This window comes from Mchenga conophoros, linkage group LG20 (genome assembly GCF_057382185.1).
Source record: "Mchenga conophoros isolate Kocher_MC1m ecotype Shallow Benthic linkage group LG20, M_conophoros_male_GT1.1, whole genome shotgun sequence".
NCBI lineage: Eukaryota > Metazoa > Chordata > Actinopteri > Cichliformes > Cichlidae > Mchenga > Mchenga conophoros.
Genome location: NC_140545.1, coordinates 22,708,101 through 22,732,656, shown reverse-complemented (window position 1 = coordinate 22,732,656; position 24,556 = coordinate 22,708,101). Strand labels below are relative to the sequence as shown.

The following is a 24,556-nucleotide window of genomic DNA, read 5'->3' as shown; positions in this document are numbered from 1 at the left end:
GCAGTCAAAGCATTTCACACCTGGTCCTTCAAGAGGTTGTAGCATAGATGGGATTGGTTCCTTTGCACTGAGTGGGACAAGGTATACATCTTTGATGGAACGGCTGCTATTGGCGACCACACCGAAACGACCTCTGCTGCTGAAATAGGAAAAAAGGGAGACATAGGCGACCTCCTCTTCCTCTGTTGCAGGGTGAAACCGGATCACACATAACTCCTAACAAATACAAAGCAAACAAAAGTGCATGTAAAATACTGATGTAGCCTCAACATTATTATATGTGGTAAGATGCAAAAAGAAATACAGTATATTCTGCTTGCCTTTGTAACTGAGGTCTTTAGTTTTGCAACGTAGTCCCACACTGTTTGAGGCATGATTCGTCCTCCAATTTGTATAGTGTCAGGTAGATCCTATACAAACCACAAAAATAAATGCTTTTTATATCTCCACCCAGTGACAATTATAAATCCTTTTGATATAGCCAGTAAAAAATGTAATTAATATCATGCATTACAATACCGCTTTAAGATTTTCAGGAGATCCTGACACCAGATATCCCTTGGTGACAAACTTGGCTACAGTGAGCATGTTTAGAAAACCCTTCCACAGTATTTCCTGCTTTGCCAGGAACTGAGTTGTCTCACCATCAGCTGGAGATTCAGAGATCACGGTTCTGAAACAGAAACCACAACAATCACATGTACACAATGCCCAGCTTCTGGACAAATTTAAAACAAAAAGCAAAAAAACATTGGCTTGGAGTTCTTTATACCTCGAGCGTGGTCCATAAAGTCTGGGATCAGCAGTGGAAGATGGCTTCATTAAGATGGATTTAGGTACTGTTTTGGTTGGTGGTAGTGATGATGCTACGTTCGATGCAATGTTTTCTTTAACAAGAGCATAAGGAGCTGCCCGTTTATGAGTTGTGTTACTGGAACCAAAGGTGCTACTAGACGAAGCTGAGAACCTGTTTGCAGTGCGGGGATCACGACGCTGTGTAATGGTTACCGTGGAAACAGGTGGAACCAAAACTGGTATATATGGTCTTTTTGGTGCAGTAGCTTTAGAGGTATCTGGAGTTGGGGATGCAGGGGACTCTATGGTAGGAGAAGCAGGAGATTCTAAAGTGGGGGAGGCTGGAGAATCCATTACAGGAGAAGCAGGTGATTCCACTATAGTCAGTGCAGCAGAATCAATATTGAAATGGGATGAAGGGTCCAATAGGTTGGATGCTGGAGAATCCATGTCAGGAGAGTCAGGTGGTGCCAGAAGTGGGGAGTCACCCCCTGCAGACTTTCTCCAAGATGGTTCGTGCTTATCTCTGGATACAGATAGCTTGGATTTTTTCTTTGCAGGTTCCTCCTCTTCCATAGGTTGCATTTGGCCTTTAGGAAGGAACGACAAACTACTTTTAAAAATCTGAATTTAACAGCTAATCAGCAGACAATGATGTCTAGTAGTTTTTACATTTATTCTCATCGTTTTTTAAATTTACCTGTGCATATCTTGCATTTTAAGTCAAATAGATGAGTTTTGTGCTCTGATGTTGTGTCTTTTAGCATGCAGGCAAGAACATCTGGCACTGCATTGGCCAGGCTTGTTTGGCTTGCCCTGGGCTTGACTGCAGGAGCAGGAAGACTTCTCTTCTGTTCCTGTAAAGCAACATATACCAACACAAGAACACAAAAAAACAATTCTTAGTCGATGTTGATGTAACGCGTCATGAAAAAAAATATGATGTAAAAGACACAGCATAATCACCATAAAAACTGTGTATCCAACTGTTTAATTTAAATAAGATAGGTACGTACCATGCTATCAGGTTTTCTGTCAGATTTTGCAGGATTCAAACTGGGTAAATCAACCTTAACTGCTTCAGGCTTGGGCAAACTTATTTTAGCAGCTGTATCCTTAACCTAGAAAGACATAAGCAACCATTTAAGATAATCACTTATGACAAAAGCATTGGCTGATCTTTATCGGGCCTGATATCAAGTAGAAGCATACAATACAATTTTATTTCACTGATATGGTTTATGACTAATACTATTTACCACTGTTGTTTCTTTCACACTTGGCTCAGGTGCCTTGGTAGCCTGCATATCCTTCTGGCTCATCCTAACTAGTCTGAAAGGATTGATATCGCCATGTACCACACAGTATAACAAGCCCTAGAAGACATAAAGAAGTAGATTGTCAATTTGATTTATATTTATATGTACATAAACTAAAATTGGTGTTAACAAATTTCAACATACCTTGTTTCTTGGGTCTTTTAGGTTGAACATTATAGTTCTGTACTTGTTCATGTATTTGCTGTCTGTGTTGCGAAATATGTCAAACATCTCCATCTCAATGCTTGCAACAAGCTTTGCAGCTTCGCTCTCAGACATCTCCAAATCCTCACATTCACACACCCTTAGCAAATGGAAAAAGAAAAACAGTTAGTCCAGAAATATGCTGTTTTTCAAGACTGAGAGACATTTACTGAAAAAATTTAAAGCTTAGTTTGAGAAAACTGTTAAATTGTCTAGGACACTTATTTTCACTGTGTTGGTAATGCTACTTAATAACCAGTCACCGAGATGAGAATGATTCTGAATTGTGGAAGGCAAATAAAACAAATGTTGGTTCCCTCAGCGCAGTTCATTACTGCATGCTCAAGTGTCATTTTTAAAAAACAAAAAGATACTATACTTACATTTTTTTCTACTAGACCTATTATTATATGTTTTTAATAATCTCATGTTACATTTACTCCCCCAAAAAAGCAGAATATGTGCAATAAAAAAACCTAAGGCTGTGACTTTCATTTAATCAGTGATATAGTTCTCACCTTTTGAACAGGATGCTGGTGAGAGAGCGCTGGATACTCTGTCTGACCTGGTTATTGGGTTGAGAGGGCCTGGAGGAGGGTGCACTGGGTGCGGGTGGCACCGGCAGATTTCGGGTTTCATTCAGGGGTGTGGGGGCTGAAGACAGCTTCTGGCATGATGCTGAGACTAATGTGTGGCTTGATGGAGACTGAGATCCAGACTGCTTCTTTGGTATAACATATGTGGTCTTCGTTATCATAAGAGCCCCAGTCTCATGATGTCTGCGCGCTGAGGTGGTTGGGGACGATGTGGCTGGAGTCGGGCTAGATTTTTCTGGGGCGGGTGTTATTAGGGGATCTGATTCTGATGACTGATGCTTTGGCAAGTCACTGTTTACAGTTTCCTTTGCTCCTTCTTCACAGTGGCTTTGTGGCTGGGCTGCTTCAGTGGTAGGTTTAGAAAGGAGACTTGCATCTAGTGAAGGGTCTTCTGGAGATTGTGCTGAAGGAGATACAGCTTCCTTCTCAGCCTCTACCTGTTCACTGTCCTTATTAGCTGTTGGGAAAAAAAAGCACAAGAGGCCATTCTGTAAATATGAAGAAATCTCTCAGAACAGTCTATCAAATAAATCTAACTGTGATAAGAACCAACATGGCACACTAGATAAACAAGTAAGTGGCATCTTTAAAAAAAAAAAAAAAAAAAAAAAAATCACAATTTCTTACTGCAAATCCATGAATAAAAACTGGTCTTGCACCCCATTAACTGCTCAGATACTAAACAGTAAATATAAAGATTTACAAGTTCTGTATCAGATTCAGAGTCCCATCTATAAGATTCGGATTCAAATTGCCAGATGTGTGAATAAACTTGTAGTTTATACGGCCAGATAATAATAGGTTAGGTGATTTTAAAAAATTCCTTTTGGTGATTTTATGACTGTAAAATTAGAAGAGGCAAAAACTAAATTACAGGCACAGAGACTCACAAGTACAGGCTCATGAACATTTAACATAAACCTGCTGTTTAAAAAAACACAAACTTTATTGTATAATACATCAAATGCTTACCTACAATGATATTAAGGAAATTTATAGCACTTCTTAATTTGTTTTTTTGTTTTTTTTAGATTAACCAATTCAGCCTGGTTAAACATACTCTAAATGATAACAAGGTAAAATGTTGTACTTTGGAGCTACAATGATTAATCCAAGAGCAGTTTAGGCATTTTAAATTTGCATGTACAGCTACACTTAATATTTGCTTTTCAGCATCATTAGCACTGCCTGGCTTTACTCTCCTCACTGTTTGCAGTGAGAAGTCTTGCATTTATCTTAATTTATTTGTTTATTTTTTAGTTTTGCATTAAAAAACAACAACAAACTGAGCTAAAGTTCAAACAACTCTGAATACACTGAGTTTTATGTGTTTAATTTTTGGTTAATCAAATATCAAACCTTAGTAAAATGTGTTTTTATATGCTATTGTTGGGGCAATCACCCATTTTATTTATTTTTTGTAGATGCTGAGTTCACAATAAAGCCCAGTATAGGCGGATATTTGAAATCTATTGTGGAGAAGTCTTTGTTTGCTCATTGCTCCATGAATACTTTCATTCTGGCATATAACTATATTACTCTGTCTATCCAGAGTAATGCTAGCAAGTGAACTGTATATGTGCAGTTATTGTTTTCCGGTTCCACTCAGTGGAAGAAAAAGAAAAAGATCCTTTTTTGTATACATCTATATTCCATGTACATTTTGTATGACTTCAGTACTATGTGTTTGGTAACTCTTGTACAAAAAAAAGGACAGACTTTCCAAAACCTCAGCACTCCTGGGGTGTATTTGTTTTCCTCTCAAAGGCTTTTTAAAATTTATCAGCAATTATTGTTTACTGTGGAATGCTGAGGCATTAAAAAAGCGTGTTGAGTCTCATGAACACACTTCACATTTATCACTATGAATGAGAATTAACCACACAGGCATAGTTCTGTGATTCCAAACTACTGAAAAATAGACCCAATGTATCATTTATATTTAGATTACAAATTTCACATGCACACAAAATGTTTGATAAATGTGCTTTAGAGTTCTGCTATAAGGAGGAAAATCATAATCTACTGACTTCCTGTGCCTGACATAATAACACAAGTTCTTCCAAATAAAATTTCATAAGAAAAACTAACATCAGATCTTCATAAATCACACTGCCTCCTACTGTGTATTGGACTTGCTGTGTAAATAGCTGTCTGTGCATAAGACACATACAAATAGCTCTGATATATTAGTGCAGAGCCACTGGGATAATAAGCAAAAACATTACAATATAAAGCCAGTTGTATTGATGAGGATGTTTCCAAAAGGACGTTAATAATCCAGCCCAAAACCTGAACTTGGTATTGATATAAAGTTAATTGTTGCTATTTATGAATTACAGCTGAATGAAATGACAACATTTTATGTTAGCTCAACCAAAGACAACCAACAATAAAGGCTTGTGTGTAAACCTGTATAATCAAAGTGCCCCTGAGGACAGGTAATGTGACTATTACAGGTTATTCTAAATAGTTAATCCCATATTTAACCATGCTAATAATTTTTAAAAATGATTGATAATGATTTTACTATATTTATTATACTTTTACATATTTAACTTCAGTTTTATTGTGAGAGTAAATTATTTTTGTTCAACAGCTAAAACACCAAAAAAAAGAAAATATATGCAATTTGTATTGCATATATAAATTGATAAACTGCACAAGTGCAATAAAACATCCCAGCTTTGCATACTACTCTGTTAGGCAAAACTTTTTAAATTGCTATTTATAAACACAGCTTTTGAACCCTAACACAAATAATGCGTGCATTTTTCAGCCTTTCCACTTATAAAACTGATGAATTTTATGCATAACATATAATACACTGGTCCCATTTGGAATATCAGACAAATACCATCCAACCTCTGCAAGACCACACAAAGTCCTGTTGACGTTGTATGGTGTGGTTTGGAAGTCTTAATGTTCACATGTGGAAGTGTTTGAGTATTTATTGTGGGATTAGGACGGATGGCACAGTGTAGCCTCAGCTTAGCAGGAATGGGAAAGATGAGCTTTTTTAGGTCAGTGTATGGCATGACCATTATTATGAAGCAGGAGGCTTAAATCAATGCAATGTGAAGGAAATCAAGGAGACTTTGTATGAGTAATGTAGGCTCTTAACCTTGGATTATAAGGTGCCTTGAGGTGACTTATTGTGAGTTTGCACTACATCAATAAAAATTAAATGAACAGAAAAAGTGAACTTCCAGAAATGATGAACATTATGGTTAGAAAACCCAAATTGCTAAAAGAAAGAGGAAACAATGACACATCTTCAGAGAGACAGGAAGCACCGTAGATTGTAAAAAGAATTTGGAAAAGCAAGAAAATAAAAGATCAGGGATTTAGTGCGTCATCTGCAGAGATTTTACTGCTTTCTTTTGTCCACTGTCAAGCAGAAAGGCTTAAGACAAAATGAACAATATAAAAAAATAAGGATAGAGCAAAGGAACAAACATGCAAGTGAGTCACTTCTATGAGCTAAATCATGAAGAATCTTTATTTGTGTGATTAGGCTACTGTGTATGTGAGTCAAAGTGAGAAAGAAACAAGCATTTGCCACAGTGAGTAGGTGCAAAGTTATGATGCAAATCTTTTTCAGTTGTTCAGAACACATATCTATGAAACTCCTTATTTATTGACTAAAATTAAGAATGTCGTCACTTTAGGTATTTGTGCTGAAGTTTCAATAAATGTTCAGCAAGGGAGTTTTTCAGTCACAAACTTTGGTCTTCTGAAGGTACATTTCTGCTTTAATCCTGTTCTCATCCTTTGCATAATTTCCACTGTCCCATACCGTCAGACATCATTATAATGAAAATGAACACAAACACCAACCGATTAACACCTTGACATTCAGGATCCTCATGAGGACTTAAGGCAAAGGTTCCATCTACTATTTCTTTGATTAACCTAACCACTATCAGATGAGGTGTCTTCATAGTGTCCTACTATTAGTGAAAAAACAAGAGTGGGCCAGGTGTCAACAACTGATATTTGCTGCAGACTTCAGTAAAAACAGCTTTACTTTTCCCTGCTCACTATACGTGTTAATTGTAAATATTGCTTTTGTTGTTTTTCTGGTGTATTTACTGACAGATGTACTAAATCTGTCAGGAAATCAGTTATTGCACTGTGAAAAACACAGAGCGTCGATGTGGCAGCTAACTGCAGTTGGCTTAAAGTTTAAATAGCAATGAATCAGTATCTAGCTCCCATGAGGTCGTTTTGAAAGCTGCACCACAGGCATACCCAAACACAACCTGACAGCAGTCCCCCCTTTTTCTGTAGGACACATGGGTAAGGGTAAGGATTGAGTTTTGATCAAAGTCAAATTGTGATGGCTAGATGACTAGGTAAGAACATCTCCAAAACTGCAGCTCTTGTGGAGAGTTCTGGGTCTACAGCAGGCAGTATCTATCAAAAGTGATTAAAGTAAGGAACCGTGGTGAACCAGCAACAGGTCATGGGAGGGCAAGGCTCACTAATGCATTTCGGGAGTGAAAGTTGTTCCATGTGGTCTGTTCCAACAAACAAGCTCCTGAGGCTCAAATTGTCGAAAAAGTTCATGCTGGTTCGTACAGTACATTGGAGTTTGTTGTGTAATGGGCTGCATAGCCACAGACCAGTCAGGGTGCCTGTAGTGACCCCCCTCCACCGCCAAAAAACAGAACGTGACCAGCAGAACTAGACCACAGGGGAATGGAAGAAGGTGGCCTGATCTGATGAACCACATTTTATTTTATATATACACTGTGCAATTTTTTCAGTCGCGTTATTCAGCTCCTGCTTAAATTGTACGATTGAATCGCAGGGGTTAGAAGTTCATGGGTCCCTATTCACGGTCTCACACTATACGGCCCGATGCTCTGATGCGACCTGAGTGCTCACACTGTGCGTCTATAACATGAGGTTTATAACACAAAATCTGTCACTTGCTCTCCCCCTCTTTCTGTCTTTCACTCACACAGACACACACACACCACCACCATCAACTTTGCTATATTGCTAATGAAAAACATTGACCAGGCAGCTGCAATTGAGCAGCAATGTCCATCCAACTCTTTTCATGGTTGATGCAGTCGTGATAATTTTGTGAGGCCACATCGAAAAGTTCTACGCGCTGCGCTGCCATGCTACTCCGTCTTTTTCACTTCCATTTCTGTGTTTGCTCATGCGCAGTGTGAGAGTTTGCGTTGAAACCCTCACGAGGGGGCGACAGGATTTCAAACAGGTTTGATTTTCTTGTGACCATATGATTGCTGATCGGGAGCTGATCGTGAGGTTTTAATCGCTTCTCGTTATCCCATGTATACAACATGGGATGCATGACACACAAGTAAGGCCGAACTCGGGGCGATCCCCAAAACGGTCGCACGACTGAAAAATAGTCTCGAAATGGGCCAGTGTCTCAAAATCGCACAGTGTATGCCCAGCTTTAGGCAGTAGCTCATAATGTTATGCCTGATTGGTGTATTTACTAACAGCAACAGATTTACCAAGTTATTATCATAACTTTTTGTACCACTCTTTTTTTCTTTCTTTTTTAGCCAGACTGGTGTAATAATTTCCTTTTCTATTCATTTTGTAATTTTTCCAAGCAGGATATACTCATCCATCACAAGGCCCTGTCAAAATGGATGCATTTGATTTTTTTATTTTAAACAGTGCGATTTCTAATTTAACTATATTTTTTACAGCATTATTCTTAAGCATACGAATCCATCTAATCCAGGGGTGTCAAACTCAAATACACAGTGGGCCAAAATTCAAAACTGGAACAAAGTCGCGGGCTAACGTTAATATTTATTGAAATATATTTATTCCTCCAGATATAAGAATGAATCTTTTCTTATGGACTCAAACACGTTTTGCTGAAAAACTGAATATGGAACAAGCAAAGTTTAATACTAAACAATATATATATTAGCTGTATAATACCAGTAGGCCAGCTCTGATAGTAATTTGGTATGGCTTCGCGGGCCAAATGTAAGTAGGCTGCGGGCCAAATTTGGCCCGCGAGCCAGAGTTTGACACCTATGATCTAATCCATCCATATGCACAAAGAATAAGATAAAATAACAATGAATGTAATGATTTTTAAATAATTATTGTAGGTTCTTTACCTTACAACATAAAGTGCGACAAGGCAACTATTGATGTAATTTGGCGCTATATATAAACAAAACTGAAATGAATTTAAATCTTATAGTTTTTTTTCCTGCAATGACTCCAGCACTAAGAAATTATTACAACAATGCAATTAAGTGTTATCTGTAAAATCAACTTTTGCTTTAGCTTTATTCCCACTGCACAAACCAAATTTTTCTTCTCAATAAAACCTTTGAGTAGCTGAGATACAAACAATATACTGCATACACTGTATATACTTTTTATTTAAATTAAGCAATTAGTCTAAGTAAAAATATAATAATCCTGTTATTAAAATTGGGTCAGTCTTCTTTTTGAGGTTCTCTTTTCTTACATCTCTGGGTTTTCAGCACTGCTGCTATTTTTAAGTCACCCGTTGGAAGACCACTTGCATGTTGACATTTGTGATATACAAATGTTTTAACTTGAACCCAGGTTCTAAACATTAATGTATTACAAATTCAGACTGTGACCATCAACACGCAGAGTTCTGGAATGAACTTAAATAATTGCACGCCATTATGTGCCAGTACACATTTTTTTAAGCAACACAATCTTTGCTCGCTGCAAGTTATGCACTTCCACAAAATGAAAATCAAATTAAAGGATAACTGTAATATGGTTGGGTGATTTCCTCCACAGTCCAGATGCCATACTGTTGCTTTCGGCATTGCTAATGGCCAGTAGCATACCCTCAATAATGCACACTGTGTAGCCCAAGCAGGAGAAGAGGGCACAGGTGAAAGAGAAACACACACACCAGGAGTACATTTTTGGTCCAGCTTGTGTTTTGTGTGTAAAATATTTCATCTGTCACACTTTCATTCTTCAACTGCCTAGTCCTAGACAGCTGAGTCCAGCAGTCGAAAAATACAGATCTTTTCTCATTTGATGATGATGGTTGAGCTTCATTGCTTCAGTGACTTCAAAGCAGCACAGAAGTCCAGACATGTACCTGTTTGTGTGCACCCAAGCATGCTCAGATACCTGTGTTGCAAGTGTCGGCTATATGTGGAGGTGCAAAATGAACCAAGAGCGAGGCAGACTCAATTTTTTATGAATCTTATAATAATGATAATTTAATGCATTACTTGGGAAATGAGATCTGTGAAAAAATGCCTTGACCTGAGAGCTATAGCTGCTCACTTTGCCCATAGGTGATCTCTGACATCCATCACCATAACCCTATACTGCTGACATACTGGACAAAGAACTGGTAAGGAGTACAGATGCACAAGTGCTAGGGAACTAAATGGGACTGAAAATAGCATCCGCATGGGAAGACGTCTGGATATGGGTCGGATGATGATCTTGAAAATGTGTTTCAGTCTTTAAAAAAACCTGTTGAGGCCTCAAAATTAATTTAGTTTCTAGCACCTTGTTGGGAGAACATCCAAGAGGAGTTGAAACTTTCAGAAATGGCGACAGTGATGAGTTCTCCAATGTGTTAAAAACTGTGTGGCAAATGATTGAACAAATTATGAACCAAATGCAAAGATTGGAGATTTTCTCATTTACGATACATATAACTGAAAAGTTCAGAGAAAATCTTTGTACACAGGGGACAAATCTAAAAACCAATACTAATCTTCAGATCCTCTGGCTGCCTGGATCAAAAATATTCCATAGTGCAAAATATTGTGATCAGAGTCACACCCAAATTGCAAGCAAACATATTCTGACCCTGCATTAACAAATACGAAAAAATAAAATAAAAAAATTCTAACTTAGAAAAAATAAAAAATAAATGTGAATCATGGAATTGGCATGCTTTGGACGAAGAAATAGAGCATCCATTAGAACTGTCATATTTATCAATGGTCAGCTTCTACTTAAAGGGTAAATTGGTGCACAATGGGTGGCTAACTTACACATCTGTGACCGATATTTGAAAGTTCTGCAGCAACATATACTGCTTGAGGCTTGCTCATTGCAGTAAGACATTACCAAGTCACATTATGCAAGTACTACAACAGCATGTCTCCTCTGCAGTGTGGCAGCTTAAAAAAAATTAAAAGATCAAATGATTTTCCCTTAGTTTCCAGTTTTAAAATCAAATATTTTTTCTCAACTTCAAATAAATTAGATTAAAGAAGAATCACAACGTTTTTGGAAATGACACTACCCTAATTTGATTTTATGAGGCGAGAAACATAATTAAGTTGGACCCAGAAGAAAATTTAAACTGTAAACCTCCTCCTCACATCTTTAAGACTCACTGAGAGTAGAATTTCAGTAATTTAATACATTTATAATCAAGTTGTGTTTTAATGATGAATAACATGCTGGGCTATTTTTCAATCAAGCTATTCCCTTCTGGTCATTAAACTTTTTTTTTAAAACTAAGACGGCATAATGTTACTGATCTTTTCACGTTCCCAACACAAAATCAAAATAGGGGTAAAGTAGGTTGAGAGCACTTCACACCAAATTTCACTGAACAAAAAAACCCCAAAACCCAAAAGAGTTTAAAAATGTTTGTAAGCTGCGTTTCTAAATATCTCCTTTCATAAATAAGAGATTATTCAGCACTGTTCTGCTATACATACTTACACACACAAACACACACACACACACACACACACACACACACACACACCCACCCCTTCAGGAGAAAATAGTGAACGCTTCAAACACTGCAACTATAGGTATGCTAGCACATATGTTTGTTTTTTGATGGAAAAAAATCATTTAATTTCTTCAAAATGATACTACTTAGAATAATATTCAATAATAAATACTCTAGGTTACTAATTCTCTGCTATCACACAAGAATGTCAAGAAATCTCCACACTGAGCAGATGTCAAAAATGTGAACTACTCAGAACATCAGCAGTGTTCTTTCCATGGTTGCACATTATTTGTTTGGCCAGTAGAGGGTGCTTGTGTTTTACAATTAGGTTTGAGATGGTATTAAAAAGATTCGACTGTTGGAAAAAACACACTGAATATATACAGGCCTTTCGAAGCATGCAAGACAAAACTAAAGAGGTTTAAGATGCAGCCCCGAAAATAAAATAAAAATGAAAAAAAAAACCTTCAATCCGCTGAGGCAAAATTTCTCAAAATGGAATTTAACAATCAAGTATTTGTGCTCTGATTCAAATTAAATATAATACAGCCCCCTCTTTTCTTGGTGTAAACAATCAAACTAATCAAAAGTCTTTCCCTCAAAAGCTACACTACACACCATAAGGTTGCAGCTTGGTGCTCAACCTGAAAACAGTGAAGTCTATGAGGACATATAGCTATAATTTTCACACATGCAGCGCAGCTCCCAAACTTTTCTCGACACAGCCCAGCAGAGGTGGATGGGAGAATGCACATAAATGTCCAGCACAGCTGGATTGAACATAAATTTTCTTCAGCCTGCCAGCTCCCTTTCCAAAGTCTGTGTGATGTCTGATTGCAGGCAGGTGAAAATGGCACAGGCAACGATTAAATGCATTCACAGTTTGTGAGTGGGTGTCATGTTTGTGTACACCATTCCCAGGCAGCTCCTTCGTCCAAACCAAGCAGAATATTTTCAGAAGTGAGAAAGCATGAAGCAAACTATGACTATACATGAAGCCTGCTGAGTGCTACTTATGAATAAAGGATAACTTTGGATAATATTTGGACCTCGTTCTCCTGAAACTGTCTGGGCAACATGTGTGGTAATATCCTAAGAAATACTGTGGGGGAAAAATGCTTGCATGCCCGTATGTTATCCAGAAAATCATTCAGGTCTCATATGAAAGCATTTGTCATGTGCAAGCTCTATGAATACGAAATATCTGGTATTCATGCTTACTTCGTGACATGTGTTCAGAGGAGTGGGCTGAAAGTTGGATGCTGGTTTGGGAAGTTTGGAAAAGTAAGAAATATACTCTAAGCAAGAGCTTCACTCAGATAACGTCTGATACAATTCATTACCATCATCACAAAAATCATGACACCCATTGAATCACTCATCCATCACATCATATGTGTGTGCAGCTACACAATCAATTGAAAAGCTATAATTACTAATTAAAGGCTTCTCCAATCAGAAAGGTTATTCAGGGAAATATTATTACATACTCTTAAAGGTTACAAGTGTAAAGAATGGATGGAGACCACAGACCTTGTCCCTTCCTGCAACTCCAAACTGATCATAATCCAACAAGGCTTTGCATTTTCAGCTTCATTGGTTTTGTGTTTTGTCATGTGTGACAAGATGTGCTATGACACAAGTATGACAGGGACTACTGCAGCAGACCACTCAACTCCATCAGAGTTTTGAAAAGAAAAAAAAAAAAAAAGGCCAAATCCATTTGTACAAGAAAAATAAAGCAGGTAAAGAATTTTTTATCCAGATGCAGTCACTGCTCTAAATCAAGACTAATTACTGCAATGTACTATAGCATTTTTTGTCTTCATAGTCATAATTATCTTCAACTGAAAGAGTTCGATTTATTGTATGAATGTTGTTTTATTTATTGCTTATTTTCATAGTGTGTACTATTTTAGAGGCACCTACAGAAGTAGCACATCTATTCGATGTATTTTATAATTCAACAAGGAATTCCAATTCTAAACGTTTTAACTTAAGAAATATATGTTAAAATGGATTTTTATGCTTTGTTGTTTTCCCTGCCTACTGAGCAATGAACTTGAGACAGAACCTGTTGTAAATAGCAAACTTTTTGCGATGAATATGGTCTTAGGTCAAGTTGATCAAATGTGTAGCAACAGTGATAAACGCTGCTCAAGATAAATAAAAAAATAAAAAAATCATAGCTGGTCACATTTTGGTTCTGTATTGTTTCCTTTGGTGTTTTAAGAACTTATTTTTTCTATGAATGTATCTGTGTGAAAACAGACCCTTCAGACACCCAAACTACGGACCCTTTCTCTCTTTTTTTCATTTTAACAATGCCATGCACTGACTTCCAGCAGTACAGAAAAACTTCTTTAAAGCATTTTGGCTCTAACACAGAACTTTCATCTCTTTCCAAAACAAAAATAAAAGAATTATCAATACACGAAGCAATACTACTGTTCAGCGTACAGACACTAGACTATTTCGCCTGCTTTTGAGAGTGTTTGTGAAACATTATGCGGTTTAATTTGCTTGGTAGTGCACTATGCATTTTTCGGAGCAGTGCTAAAATTCCAAAGAAAAAATGGGATACGAATGACCACCTTTTTGGATTGGTGTATCTGAGAGCAAAAATGCTAAATTGCTGTTCCATGTACTGTATCACCAATAATGAAAACTAATGGGACACAGATGGAAAACCTATCTGATTTCATTTACTATCCAAAGGAAACCCCATCCATTCCATCACTGTTCTGCAACTATGAAGAGGTTCAACGTCCATGAACCATGCTTTCAGCTTTGCAATAACATGCTCTTTCCTTTGGTTGTTAGGTTACATGAAAGAGGTTACATCTTTCTGAAAGGTGCAGATGCTTATTGAGGGGACAGCTAGAAATGCAATTTGTTATATATACTCTGATGTAAAAGAAATTCTGCATACCAAGTAGGAACAAAGAAAATTTTTTTGTCTTCTAATTTAGGAGTACCAATATAATTAATATGATTAGAAACCACAGCGAGAGATCCCTGAGAGTACTTTGATGGTGGGAAGGGGCAATCCTCAACAAGCTCCTCCTTACACAAAGGTAAAAGCCATATGAGTTCAACGTTCCATTTCTGAGTCGGCTCATGTTGCAGCAAATGAATTGTGCAGAATATCATCACATTAAGTGACACCACAGTTCAACAGGTCATAATTGACTGCTGCCATCACAATCACCCTGAGGAAAAACTGGTGAAAAATTATGTCTCAGCCTGCATCGCTGTCTGATATCTATCCCACTGAGACACTGTGTGGCACAGAACAAAAGCTGGAGATATGACTCCGAACCATCAGCTTTTGCCAGAATTGTGCCAGTGATCACACAGCTCCACACATTCAGAGGCTCCATGAGGCATTAAGCAGTGGCTACCACCAGTGATCAACCAGGTTTCCGATGGGCTGCTGGGTAGCTACTGTAAATTGAGTTCATGTTTTCAAGAAACTTACTGTTTTGATCTCTTGAGTTGTTTTGTGTGTTTGTGCAAGTGTGTAGAGTAGACTTCCTTTGCCATCAGTATATAGCTTAAATTTCATGCTCCCATCTTTCTCCCTCTTTTACCTATTTATATCTTTCAAAATGTGAGAAAGACATGATATTGTTATCTTGTCATAACCAGACTATTTTAATCTCGACATTTGTTGTTTTCACCTTTGTGTTTTTTAGTCTGTTGAGTAATTTTGCAAAATTTTAATTTTGACAATCCAGTCAAGTTGGGCCAGAGCCCAAAGTTCACAAAATTATTAATTAATTATTGTTGTTAATGTGTATAAAATTGTAAAGAAATATGTTTTGTACATGTTTGAAAGAGCAAAAAAAAGAGTGTAGGGATTTAAATTTTTAAGTTAAATGTGGGATAACATGGCCTAAGTAAGGCTATTTAACACTATGAATGTACCAGGTTTAAAAAAATAAATTAATTAAAAAAAAAAAAAAAAAAAAAAGATGTACACCTCTTTCATTCCCAGTGTGTGTGTGTGTGCGTGTGTGTGTGCGTGTGCACGTGTGCGTGCATTGTGAAGTATTTTTTCTTCATTTGCAGCAGTGTGAAGACTTTTCTCAGAGGAATGGAGCCTTTTGCTGACAGTGGCCAGCTGACACTTCAAAATCTTCATGAATCCTTCAGTCCCCTCCTCCTCTTCCTCCTCCATACCAGCTGCAGCGTCTCTATTGATTCCAAATCCTATCCAACTTAAGGCTGGTGTGTCTGTGAAATGACTGATCCAAGAGTGTGTGCTTGTGGTTGTTTGTGTGTTGACGACTGAAGGCATTGGAAGTTGGAAAAATAAAGTTTTCCTTGAAATACCCAAAACGTTGCGTGACAGTGAGACAGAGAGGTTTTCAACTTGTGCATGTGTATTTAACACAAAGGGTAGATTATGCTCCAATGTTGACTGCCCACAAAATAAACCAGGAAGATGCTGCATGTTGGAGGAATCAGACCAATGTCTGAAAGCAAAATGCATCCTTATGGCAGGGTTGCTGGAATATTAGGGCACTTCTTTGAACAGACGATCAACTTTGAAAAAATTATACCATCTGGGCACTTGAGACATCATTATGAGGACTTCACAAAGCCAGTGTACTTGGTGGCATTGTGGAGCAGTGTGTGATTGATGGTTTAATGTGGTTTGGTGTGCAGGTGATTTAGTTTAATACATGTAAACCCAGGAATACCAAAAACCGGAATGTTTAATGTTATCTACGGTCAAACCAGCAGCAGGACAGCTGCAGCAGGTCTATACAGTGTTTGAACTGCGGTCTTGAAAAGAGGTCTGCTTTTTTACAGGAGTGGAAAACATGCATGTAATTTTAGATGAGTGTATCCTAACTTGTTAAATAGAAAAAAATCAACCCTTACATCCACCATCATATGTTGGCTGCAGTTGATTTGAGAAGAAGAACTTGTATAACTAGCGCTAAATTATTTCAGAAACCAAAACCTTTCATTACTTTGATTTAGTTTTGAACAAGTATTTTTTATCCATTTAAAATTTCTTTCTGTCTGTCTAAGACTTAACCTTGTTCAGAAAAAGTTCTGCATAAATAAAGTTTCTCATTATTATTCAATACTGAAAAAAACCTACTGAAAAAAGAAAGCCTCATATCAATTTTCATAAAAACAAGCTTTTGGGCAAAGACCTAAAGGAATGTCATATATAGTGTGGAATAAAATATATGCAATGTAGTGTTTAATGTATGTCGCAATGCACCATATTACTGTTATAAGTTGACGTCGGTCTTGTTGAATGCTGATTTTGGTAAGATGACTTATTGACCATTGCACTTGTCTTCTAACAATCTTCTAACTGAATATAAAGAACTAAAGATGTTTTATACACTAGCAAAATGTTGGAATAAATTAAAACAGAAATATATACTGATTTTGTGACTTTAAACTGACATTGGAGCCAAAATTTCACATGAATCCCTTGCATAGTTTTAAAATTGAGTATGCATTTTTTCTTTATATTCCCTTATATGTAACCATCAATCAATTACAGAATCATATATTGTGATTCTAAAAAATAAATCTCATAACAACGTCATTATACTGCATGGCCAGACATCTATAATGGAAACTTTCAGTTTCTGATGCTACAACTTGTTATAGTTGAATTTTAGAGAGTATAATGAAAACAGAATGCACGAAAATGCTTAAATTATTAAATAATGAGTAATGCTGTGAATATGGGAGCACCATGCTAGAGCTAAGCATTACTGTACGTTTTATGTGCTGTTTCGTCCATCAATTTAACATAGTATTTCTTAAGGAGCCCTTTGCATCACAATAGATATTTTGTTTGTAGAAATAGAGATCATCCCAACAATAACTTGGTTCCAGCTTGCATTCATAGTTTTACATTTGCAAAAGGTTTAGACAAAGATCAAAGCATTGTTTGAACACAGTCACCAAGCGCAGCTGTGTGTTGCTCATTTAGGGATTTTTGTTATGACACGGATTTTATATGCATGTGCTTCGGTAAGACTGGCATTCTGACTTGTCAAGATTGTTTCATGAGAACATCTGTGCTACTGCAACTGAACAGGGGAATTATAAAAGTGAAAATACTTACCCACTGCTGACCCCTGCTATGAACCAGGGAATAAGTAAAAATGTGTGTGTGCGCGCACATTGCGAATTCTACTGATTCAAAAGGGGAAGGTAAAGCTGTAATTCCAAAACAGGCACTTTGTGCATGATGTGTAAACTGCTTGAATGTGTGTGAGTATAGAATGATACATACACGCTGTGTGTAAGTTTGATGCTGGTGTGGAGGTAGCCTGAGCTTCTGTGAGACTGGGGTCACAGATGACAGGAGATGCAGCCGCCTCCTGCTCACCATCATCCTCCTTTTTCTCCTCCTCACCTCGCAGCTCAGCTTTTTCTGCTAGCCTCTTTGATGTCCGACTTGACCTTTGAGCCTATGATTGAAATGTTTACATAGGGTGAAAAAATATGATTTTTCAGTTGCTGAAACTAACTACCTGAAACTATAGAAATGAGCCCAAGATGAAAATCTTATTACCCACACACCTCAATACTCTTCTCAGTCTGCAAGCTAATTTTTCTTACCTTTGCAGCAGGTCTTGACATGGAAGCTTTTCTCTGTGCCCGTCCTTTGGATTTGGGCACCTTAGGGCCAGAGAGTGTCTTCATAGTGAAAGCAGCATGCTGAAGGATGCAGTCATTGCCACAGTAAACAGAATCTGGTAGTGCTTGTTTAGAGCAACCAGGTCCGATGCACAAGGGAAGAGAGCTATCCATCTCAGGCTCAGGTTGAGCTTCAGGTTGAGCATCAGGGTCTGGCCTTGCTTCAATAGCCTGCTCTTGCTCCTCCTCCTCTGTTTCCTCCTCTACCAGCACAGTCTGCTGAAAACAGATGTTCATCTTAAATTCAGAGAGCAAACTTTCTTCATGAAGATTATCTATCACACGTATGTGGTCACACAGGAATGAAAGAAAATGCTAAAGGTTTTGTAAATGAAGGCGATGGGCAGTGTAAAGATTGATGACAACCCAAATTAAATTCAAACCTTAACTGCTCGCTGGTCCTCTTGTGCTTCTTCAACAGCAGGACTTTGTGTCAAGCATTCAGGAAAGCTAAGCTCAGGGTCTGGCTGAGGGTGAGACTCAGACTGGCTTTGTTTCTTTATAGTGCAAGGCGGGCAGACGTACTCTTGCATACTCTGATGGCCTTGTGTCTCACTGACACCGACGCATTCACCGTGGAACCACTCCTGGCAGCTGTCACAGCAGATCATAAACCTTTAAAAAGCAGTGAATAGATAATAGGAAGTGAAAAATGGTACACAGCTGAACTATGCAAATCGTCCGAAAGAACAGCTCAGCCTAAGAAATCCAGTTACTACATATAAACATGTACCTCTTATCTTGTTTCTGTCTGCAGATGCAGAACAGAGCATTTGAGTCATATCCTTCATTGTGTGATATCCTTGAAAACTCTTCTGTATTTTTAGCATCTTTCTTCTCCTCCTCCTCTGGCACTTCATCAAACTGACCGGGAGTTAGCTCAGGAATCTGATCAAAGTCACTGTCTATGATCATGCAGTCTGAGTTTGATTGCTGAGCAGGACTTAGGGCTGTATCAAAGAGAGCAGCCGAACCCTCTTTTTCAGGAGGACTTTGTGGATCAGTTTCTTTTTCCACTTCTTGTAAATGCTGTTGCTCAGTTAAATTAACCAGCACCACATCATCATCACTGTCCTTATCATCTGCAATGGTTGACTGAAACTCCACAGCCCTCCCCTTTCCTCTACCCCTCCCTCTACCTTTGCCCCTACCTCTTCCTCTACCTCTCCCCTTTCCTCTGGCCTTTCCCTTTCCTCCTTTCCCTCCTCTAGCTTTGGAGTCTTCCTGTCTGCTATTAGAAGCCAGCTGTTCCTTAATCTGTAACAAAGTCATTTCATCACTATCCTCTTCATGACTTGAGATTAAAACCACATCATGGATCTCTTCTCCCTCTGCATTGCCAGAAGCAACTGGCTGTGCAATCTCCATGTCATCAATGTTATCAGCCATCTCAGTTTCATCTATAGCCTGTGGATTAGGAGACTCAATGGCTTCAGTGGCTTCTAAAATGTCAGGAACCGCCAGTTCATCTGACATTGTTAGTGACAGGCCCTCACTGCCCCCAAGCAGTGTGAAGGCAGTGTGGAAAGCAGACCCAAAATCCTGCCATAAGCTGGGATCAAGGCTGCCTCCTGCGGAAGTTTCTGAACCAGTTTTGCTATTCTCAGAGACAGGTGAGGATGGGGCAGACCACTGAAGTTCATCAATAACACTCCTTGCTGTACGAGTAGCTTTCTGGGTGGTGGGGGTCTCTGTAGCGGTCTGGGCTGCTGTTTGATTGGTCCGACGATTTCTGCCTCGTCGAACAATTGGAGGACTGGAGGTTAGGTCTCCAACCTCCTCCATGAACTCCCTTCTTGCAATGGTTGTTCGTCGAAACCCCCAAGACTTTCTAACCTGTGACAAGGTCGGCCTAACACTTGACTCGGCCTCTTCTGAGGGCATCTGCCGTTCGTCTGCAGATAAACAGAAAGAAATTGATTTAACAAAAGCAACACCCACGTTTCACCTTTAGGCAACTGGCAGGCTGATTGTACCTGAATTATTATTATCATCAGCAACACTGCTGTTGTCCATCATGTCCATGCTGACATTTAAAGGAAGCCACGCTGTTCAAACCTACAAGATCCTTTTAGTTAGTGTCTGTAAACTATGTTCACAATTCACTAAGTTAAACAAGAAATAAAACAGAAAACACGTACCTGTGCAAACTGTATGCAGACAGCTGCAAACACCAAATGTGTTTAGGGTGTGTAAAGAGTCATCCCAATGTTTCTTGCTGTGAACCTGTAAAAATCATGGATGGAGAAAAAACCCAAACCAATCTACATTAGAGACAGGTGATTTAAAAAAATATACGCAAAAAACAATTTTGTTAAAAAGCTCAATTCCATTTGTTGCTTTGCAATGAAAGAGCACTGCAATAAACTCCACATCACATAGTTTATTCATTAGCACCACAAACAGTTTCAACACTGAGGATTTAAAAGGATTTCTGATAGCCTGTATTAACTTTAGCTCCTGGCCAGCTAATGGGCCTCTTTGACATGAACTCCTATTCAATACTCTGATTGCATCTTAATTTATGAAAGTGAGCAGTGGAAGCCTTACAAAGTCTCACCATGCAATGTTCATGTATAATTTTTAACACAAGTCTAAAACTCATGCAGTTGCCTTAAAAGAAAGGCAGTTACAAGATTGTGTTCATGCATCCATCTCCTTGAACTTCATGCATCTTGATTTGGAGCAACAACATGTGGGGAAAACCACTCTTCACCAATATTTGTCCACCTTGTAGTAACATTAAAATGCATGACATGTTGCTTAAACACAAATACTGTTTTTATGTGTATACACACTTCCAAGCTCACTTGCACAGTGGTCTCCATGACTGTTGTGGGTATGTCTGAACAAACCATGAGGGTCACCAATTTATGAATTGAAAAATGTTAGTCATGTAAAAGTTTTCCCATGACTCAATAAAAGACCTAATAGTGTATATAACTACCTTTAGTTGTATTTAGTGGAAGTAATTTTCTGTATGACTTTATCAGTTTCTCACATCATTGTGGAGAAACTTTAGACCTCTCTTCTTTATAATGTTTAAGTTCACAGGTTTACAGGCATTATTTAATGTACTGATCTCCTAAAGAACCGCCACAGCATTTCAGTCAAACTGAGGTCTGGATTTTGACTGGGCCATTGCAACACCATGTTTCTGAATTTCTTTTAACCATTCTGTTGTAGGTTTGCTGGTGTGTTTGGGGTCCTTGTCCCAATGACCCAATGTCAGTCAACCTTTTGCTGACAAACAGAAGGCCTCAATTTTGAGTCCAGGTATGTGGTATATAGAAGAGTTCATGGTTGAGTCAATGACTGCAAGGTCCCCAGGTCCTATGGCTGCAAAACAACCCCAAATCCTCATCCCTCCAATGCTGTGATTCACAGTGGGTATGAGGAATTTGTGCTTACATGTCAGCATAGTCTTGGAGTTTGTTCTAATGCAATTTTGTAAACCTAAGCTTTGCTGCCATGACTTTTATAAAGAAAAGAGACTTTCTCTTGGCAACCCTTCCAAATAAGTCATTTCTTATTGTACTGTTATGAACATTTAACATATTGAGGCCTTTAGAGCATGAGATGTAGCTCTTTTTTTTTTTCTTCAGAGTACGTCTTGATGTATGCTCAATCATCCAGAAAAAAAAGAAAGAAATGCTGACATTCAAAGGAAGCCACGCTGTTCAAACCCAGAAGAAATCCCAAACAGTTGTAGCGTTTTCAGTGGAAGATACGTTTCACTGAGTGAAGAAATGTTTTTCACATCCAGATGAACAGAATCAACATTTAGGATTTCTTTGAGCACTGACCTTAAAGTGATTTTGCATGGACATCCACTTCTGGTACTGTGTTAACATGATAATGATCAGTTAATCAAGTGTATGTTTTTTAGCACCACCTGGCTTCTCCTTACCCTCTTAATTTTTATGAAAACATTAAGGGAATACTTAGTTTTTCACAGGACTGTATAGAGTCCGCTTTCTTTTTCACATGACTGCATTTCATGCCTGAAATGAGCATTTGTTCACTGTACACTTAGTTACATGGATCTCTCCGACATCAGACACTTTCAAAACCCCTTTGAAAACCCTTTATTTCCTTTGGCTTTAAACCAGACTGAGTTACTTTTTTATCTGTCCTGCTTTCATCATGTTTTTTTCCACTTTGTGTTTTCTTTTTTCAATCTCTTACCCATATCCCATAACCACATCGTTTTCTGGAACTTTGGTCAGCAAGTGTTTTTAAAATGTGCTTAGAAATAAATCTGACTTCACAACTTACAGTCAGCCAATCAAATCATCCTATAGTTTAACTGTGAAACAATTGGATTTGATTTTTTAACAATGCCAACATTGGGCTTAATCCATCTGATGCGCAAAGATGTCAGTACATTTACTCAAGCACCGTACAAGTGCTTTCTTTGCACTGCATTTAAGTGTTTTCCACTTCTGAATTGGGTGTATGTGGAAAATGTACATGAAATAATGATATTTTACAATTCAGCTTAAATACAATTTGTAGCAAAATCTGTACTTTTTGCTCAAGTAGGTTTGTTGGAAGGTTACAGATACCTTTAAGCTAAGATAAGGTAAGATTAAACCACATAACACACAATCATGTTAACAATATCTTTGAATCATTTTCGGAGTTTTAAATAGAAACAAACTGCATATTAATAACTATATAATTTAACAAACTGTAGGATACAGTTATAAAAAGAGGGGTGAAATGTTGTTTAATGTGTATAATTTATCACGTTACCCTTTGTACTTTTGAGGATTTAACTTGTATTAAGTCTTCCCATACTGCCACAGTAAAGGAAAAGATGTTTGCACTTTTCACAGCACTGCACGTCTGTAAACACGTGCTGTGTCCCTGTTTTGCTTCGTAGACAAATTACTTTGTTGAGTTTAAAATTCAGCTCGGCTGTAGTCTGCATTAACAGTTTATGAGATGCAACTCGCAGAGACGTTTATGGTGATGAAAGTCACAGTTCATTTTCTCACTGTGGTTAATTTCTGAGCTCTACTTGCTGCTAATGTTACCCGGTGCAACCAGCTGCTGTGTTCACTGATGCTTCACATTGCAAAACTGGCCTGCTAGGAGCGATACGTTTATGCAAAAACTCAGCAAAGTGTGGCTGGGAAGTCCATAATGTTTCTGTACTCCAAATGAAACCACAGCACGTACTAATTTAACTGCCACACCTAATTCAGTTGTAAAACCGCAAACGAAACGTCCTTGCCCTGAAACCCCGCAAACACTCACAAGTTATTCCATAAAGGTAAAAGAGAGGCGTCTTCTATGTGGTGGCGACGACATTGTTCTCTGCAGCTAGCGTAGCTAAAGCTAAACTTAAGCTTCTAAATCACCTGTTAATAAATACTCTACGCAGCAGCGCTACGTCTCACTAGCGATACCGACTACGGAATTAAATGCTGAACGCCCGTACACAGACACGGAAATCATACCTTCGATGTAATTTATATATTTTCCAGCTATGGTTTGAGTCGCTCGGCAACCTAGCTAGCACCCACAGTACAGCCTTCCATTTTCTGGACCTTGCTGCAACATACTCTCGCGAGAAGTATTCGCATGGAGAGCGACGTGGTTTCTTCTTCGTCAGACCACGTGACTTTCGCGCATTGCTTTGTGGGTACCCGTGGCAACAAAATCAAAACACTGCATCAAGCGCTAGTATTTACAGCACCGGTAATCATTAATTCTGCGGTTTTAATCCCTACTTGCATTTTATTTGCCCCAAAACAGTTATGTACAAAACGACGGAGAACACGACAGGTCCGTACAAAGACAGACTTGACGAAAAGGCAAAAAAAAGGACAACGAAAAAAATCAAATGAGTGAAAGGGTTAGACGCATACGAGCATACAGAGTGGAGTAAGGACGTTAGCGTGCTGCCCGACTTTCATCACGCACATATTTATTATTATATGGTCCTAAGTTTTAGTGCATACACTCACAAAATGTTTAGTAACTTCAGATCCCTGCAACAAGCCCAGGTCCAGTTGACTTTGGTGATTTGGACTATTCCATTTCACAGGTGTTGTTAATTTCTTTCCCTTTATCTCATGTACAGGCCAACGCAATCTATTTATTGTTTCAGGTTGTAGTATTACACAACGTTTTCAGATCTAATAGAAAAAATTTTGAGTGTGTCGTAATTCATTCAATTTATTGTCTTTAATAACTGGCATTATTGTTTCTTTCTATTA

The 24,556-nt window shown here is 38.1% G+C and overlaps 1 protein-coding gene across 4 annotated transcripts in view; it reads right to left on the bottom strand.

Moving 5' to 3' along the window:
• Positions 1–23,889, bottom strand: part of LOC146550803 (uncharacterized) — a 31,027-nt gene extending 7,138 nt beyond the window's left edge. The window contains exons 1-16 of one of the 4 annotated variants that reach the window (XM_085260299.1): positions 23,795–23,889; positions 20,468–20,552; positions 20,303–20,384; positions 19,060–20,221; positions 18,710–18,941; positions 18,249–18,545; positions 17,920–18,097; positions 2,837–3,371; positions 2,259–2,418; positions 2,055–2,171; positions 1,812–1,916; positions 1,496–1,652; positions 773–1,385; positions 520–673; positions 321–410; positions 21–216 (exon numbers count right to left, since the gene is read on the bottom strand). In XM_085260299.1, coding sequence (XP_085116425.1) covers positions 21–216; positions 321–410; positions 520–673; positions 773–1,385; positions 1,496–1,652; positions 1,812–1,916; positions 2,055–2,171; positions 2,259–2,418; positions 2,837–3,371; positions 17,920–18,097; positions 18,249–18,545; positions 18,710–18,941; positions 19,060–20,221; positions 20,303–20,351 — 4,045 coding nt within the window. In that variant the 5' untranslated portion in view covers positions 20,352–20,384; positions 20,468–20,552; positions 23,795–23,889. Of the gene's footprint in view, positions 1–20; positions 217–320; positions 411–519; positions 674–772; positions 1,386–1,495; positions 1,653–1,811; positions 1,917–2,054; positions 2,172–2,258; positions 2,419–2,836; positions 3,372–17,919; positions 18,098–18,248; positions 18,546–18,709; positions 18,942–19,059; positions 20,222–20,302; positions 20,385–20,467; positions 20,553–23,591; positions 23,751–23,794 lie in introns of those variants that run through there. The other 3 variants (XM_085260301.1, XM_085260300.1, XM_085260302.1) reach the window with 3 other exon arrangements.
• Positions 23,890–24,556: the final 667 nt, after the last annotated feature.